Source organism: Rhagoletis pomonella, unplaced genomic scaffold (assembly GCF_013731165.1).
Source record: "Rhagoletis pomonella isolate Grant_MI unplaced genomic scaffold, Rhpom_1.0 Rhpom_scaffold_00003, whole genome shotgun sequence".
In the NCBI taxonomy this organism is placed as follows: Eukaryota; Metazoa; Arthropoda; class Insecta; order Diptera; family Tephritidae; genus Rhagoletis; species Rhagoletis pomonella.
The window spans coordinates 93,960,705-93,964,980 of record NW_023458557.1 but is presented as its reverse complement, the minus strand read 5'-3'; the positions used below and the strand labels follow the sequence as shown (position 1 = coordinate 93,964,980).

General features: G+C 33.3%; 1 protein-coding gene across 1 annotated transcript; it reads right to left on the bottom strand.

Moving 5' to 3' along the window:
- Positions 1–644: 644 nt before the first annotated feature.
- On the bottom strand, positions 645–1,660 carry LOC118735845. Its single transcript, XM_036465826.1, has 2 exons — positions 1,563–1,660; positions 645–1,489 (listed from the first exon to the last, which is right to left on the bottom strand). The coding sequence occupies exons 1-2, from the start codon at positions 1,611–1,613 to the stop codon at positions 803–805; spliced, it is 738 nt and encodes a 245-aa protein (XP_036321719.1). The 5' UTR covers positions 1,614–1,660; the 3' UTR covers positions 645–802.
- Between the last annotated feature and the right edge of the window lie 2,616 nt (positions 1,661–4,276).

Below are 4,276 nucleotides of genomic sequence, written 5' to 3'. Positions count from 1 at the left end.
TTTTAATGTTTTGAGATAGAAAATACACGAAAAATACTTCCGTTGTATAAAAAATGTATCTTGGCCTTCAAATGACCTTCAAAGGTAGGGGCTTTAAACTTTCTTCCTTTTCTGACCGAAAAACAGTGAACTTTGTTAAAAGTTTTATGCACACTTTTTTGCTCTTCTTGCATCAAGGAGTCTATTTTACTACAAGAACCGAAAAACCAATTAAAAATTCTATTCTGGGATACAGAAAAATACAAACAAAAAAGTTTACTTTTGAAGGCAATTTTAAAGGCCAAGGTAATATTTGATTCAAAGTAACCTTCAAAATGGTCTTCAAAAGTAAAACTTTAGATTTTGTTCACCTAAAACAGCATTTAATGAATTTTTTAAATAAATTTAAAATGCGCTTTTTGGTTCTTATCGCCATGAAAATAGATTCCTTAATGCAAGAAGAGCAAAAATATTTGTTTAAATGTTTCTTACAAGGTTCACTGCATACAGTATGGGGTCAAAAAAAGAAGAAAATTGAAAACGCCGTACATTTGAAGCTAGTTGGATAGGTCAAGGTATTTTTTTTATGAGACGATTATTTGTTAAAGTCCGACTTTGTCATTTGGCATTTTTGCCATTTAATGCCTAGTGGAAATCCAGCATTATGATTTAAATAAAATTGATTTATTTTTTTAATGAGTTTTCCATTAAACTTAAGTACAATATTTCGAAATTCTTATCTACTTACTACTACTAAATGGATATATGGATATACATACATACATATGTATGTATGTGCATATGTACAATTTCAAACGAGCTTTTAATTTTTATTTCTAACTATCTTTTCAATAATGTGCAGGAATTCAACGAAACTTTTGAATTTCTCTTGCGCATTTTCTTTAGCTTCAAAACGCTCATACCACTCGCTCATATCCTTGTGGTCCGCCTTTTCAGCTTCGCTTAGCGAATTCCAGAAACGTTCAAAAACGACCGTGAATTTTTGCACGGCTGCCCGCACACTCTTGCCAACACGTTCATTGAGTTCGGCCAATTCCAATTTTGCAAAAACTTCTCTTAACACAGCATGATCCGCGTTCTCATCGATACCCTTCTGTACGCGATCAAAGTCCACATACATTTTTGCAATGGCTCTTAAAAGTGCCGCCTTTTCGCGTAACACATGTGGCGAATCATCGTGCAATTCAATTGTCTCCATGCGATCTAAAAGGTTCGTCAATTCTGGAATGAGCTCCTGAACATATTCATTCGCCTCTGGTAATGCATTCAGTTCGACCAGCAGGTCATCGACAAATTTGCTCGTTTCTTGTATGAGCGTATTCGAATGGTCTTGAAGGACGGCAAGCGTATTAAGGATCACTGGCTGAAGCGATTTGAGAAAATCAGCTGCCGTTGACTCTGTGGCTTTGGAGTTATGCAGTTCATTAGATTTGACATCATTATCGTCTATGGAATTCAATGAGTTTTGATAAGGGAAAGCTGCGCCGAGCTGGAAGAGAATTAAAGTTTTAATGAATTTCATAAAAAAAGTTGCTGCTTGTGTAGCCTATTATCTAACTCACCTGCAGCGATAAACAGACGCTCAGAAACAATGAAACTGTGAGTTTTGCCATGTTGTTGTTTCTGTATATAATTTCGTGTGTTGTCCGTTTGACAAGCTTAGTGCATCTGAATTAAGCGAATATCAGCGCTTAATTTATATATCAGTTAATGTAGAAAAGTTTTTGTTTTTTTTTTCATACACTCATTATTAGATTTTTCACATTCAACACTTGGAAATACATATGTATGTATATACATACATACATAATACTCAGAAATGTAATTGAATACTTCAAATGGACAGGCATAGACTTTCTTACTAACTGTATACGTAGAAACATACATAAGTATGTTTACATTTGATTATTATAGCCGCCAGTTTTATTGTAGCGCCATTTCTTAGAATAGCGCGCAAATAGTGATAGACAGATAAATGCATAACACTGTGTTGTAGGCAGTAAAGTATTTTCTCTTGAATGACATATAAAGCTTTTTCATCGGGTAAACAGAAGTAAAGTTACGAGAAAGTACATATCTACATATATGATTCAGCTTACCAAAAATAGGTTTTTGGGCTCTAAGTCCAGATTTTGAAGGTCCATTCGAAATTGTGAGTATGCCGATTTTTTTGCTGCTTGTTTAGACCTGTAATACTTGTGAAAGTCGAAAAAGTAATATTTTTTTTTATTTTGTTACACAGTGTACTCATTTTGAATAGCTTTATATAAAAATATTAATCAGCAATAACCCATGATTTTCCTATACAAAAATAATAATCAGAAATAACCCACGATTTTCCCATAGTCGCCCAGCAAGAAAATTGCAAAATTATTTAGAAAATGTGGAGCTTCAAAATGTGACGTTTCAAACACAGTGGTCTTGAAGCAACCATAGCTATGACTAAAATGCCAACCAAAACGGCTTACATAACTGTCTTTGTACATAATCATAGATCAAAATTTTGTTGAAAATAAAATTCCATCTGCTCCTATGCTTAAAATATTATAAAATGTTGATCTAGAACTTTCCAAATCTAGTTATATAATCGCGAAGGTCTATGGTAATATAATTATAACACTTTCTTACGTGATAAGCATAAAATATTTTAACTTAGTTATTCAAGAGATAATATTACATAATTGCATATTTTAATAATTCTTATTGCATAAATTTTATAAATTTACAAAGTCAATATAAAATATTATTTTATATAAATTCATATGTGTTTTGATGAAAATTCAACGACAGTTTTTTTTTTTAGTTGATTATATATTTAGGGTCGTCAATCGAATTAACTTTATAATTGAGCCAAAATCTTAAAAATACGCCATGAATGGATTCTCCAGCTTGCTCCGACCACATTCCGAAGCCGTCGTTGCCTAAAAAATGCAGACTATGTTCCAAATGATTTAGAAGCACGTGAATTTTTAATGTTTCCGACATTTCTGTGCTTCGGAAGGCTTTAGCGAGTTTACTTACATGATTTTTTAATTCTGACCCAACTGACAAAGCAGTCAACCCATTGGTGGAGTTTTTTTCACTCAATACATTTAAGGTATGTGCTCTCCCTTGTATAACTTTTGGATGGCTGGTTGCCCGAGCAGTGAGCCAGATATAACAAGAGCATGAACTTGTTCTTGTTTTTTTGTCGAATCTTCATAGTTAGGCATGTTTGGAAGAGGCCGCGTTGCATTTGGTATATCCATATCTCGGTCACAGAGAACCCTACGACATGTACCACAAATGCCTAATGGGAACTTCGAATTGGTCAATCTAAAATTTTCACTAACGTATTTTTTAATAAGACACACCAATTTTCCGGTTATATTAAATTCTGAAGGTTTTGACGATCCGAATTTAATCTTTCTCCACACTTTAAATCTGTTCTCTTCGTGATTACACTTATGTTGCGGATGACTTATAGAAGACATGATGTGCAATCAAATAGCTTACACCAGAAATATTATCATCGAGAAAAATACTATCTGTTTTTCTTTTACACTAATATACAAAACGATAACTTTAGAATACTCTGTTGAACAAGAAATACTAACAATTGCAGTTAAATTTTTTCCAAATTTTCATTTAACAATATTTTAGGCATAGGAGCAGATATGATTTTAATTCCAACTGCATATTGGTGTATGGGTGCCTTCCAAAACAGGTATGCAAGCAGTTTTGGTTGGCATTTTAGTCATACCTATCATTGTTTCAAGACCACTGTGCAAAGATATAATTCTAAACCTATCGACAGATTCATTTTTGTGAGTAATCAATTCGGTTTCTGTCGTAGAAACAACGGTAAACATTGGCTTATTTTGGGGTCAATTTTGAGCCTTTAAAGTGCTCTAGCAACTTACGATTTGCAGGATATGCTTTCATTTTCGGGATATAGGTTCTTTGGAGTAATAAAAATATTATCGTGTACAAATTTTATATAAGTTCAACAAATATTGAGCATTTTAATGCAAAATTGAGATGGTAGTGAGAGAATGAGACAGAGAGCATGTGTGTGTAGGTATTTCGGCTTATGAATAACAGATGGCGCAATGTTTATAAAAGGCAAAGGTGAAAGGGAATATGTAGATGAAGATTATGATAAACATACAAGCAAAAACAAAGATAAATATAAAGAAAAATATGAGGATGAGGATGAGGAGGAGGAGGAGAAGCTCGGCCAAACACGAATGAGTATACCGATAAAAGTAAATACGGAGATAGAGGAAGAAAGATT

Coding starts and splice junctions, on each gene's coding strand:
- LOC118735845 (XM_036465826.1), bottom strand. CDS start 1,613: ATGGCAAAACTCACAGTTTCATTGTTTCTGAGCGTCTGTTTATCGCTG. Junction 1,490..1,562: donor GCGTCTGTTTATCGCTGCAG/GTGAGTTAGATA, acceptor ATTCTCTTCCAG/CTCGGCGCAGCTTTCCCTTA.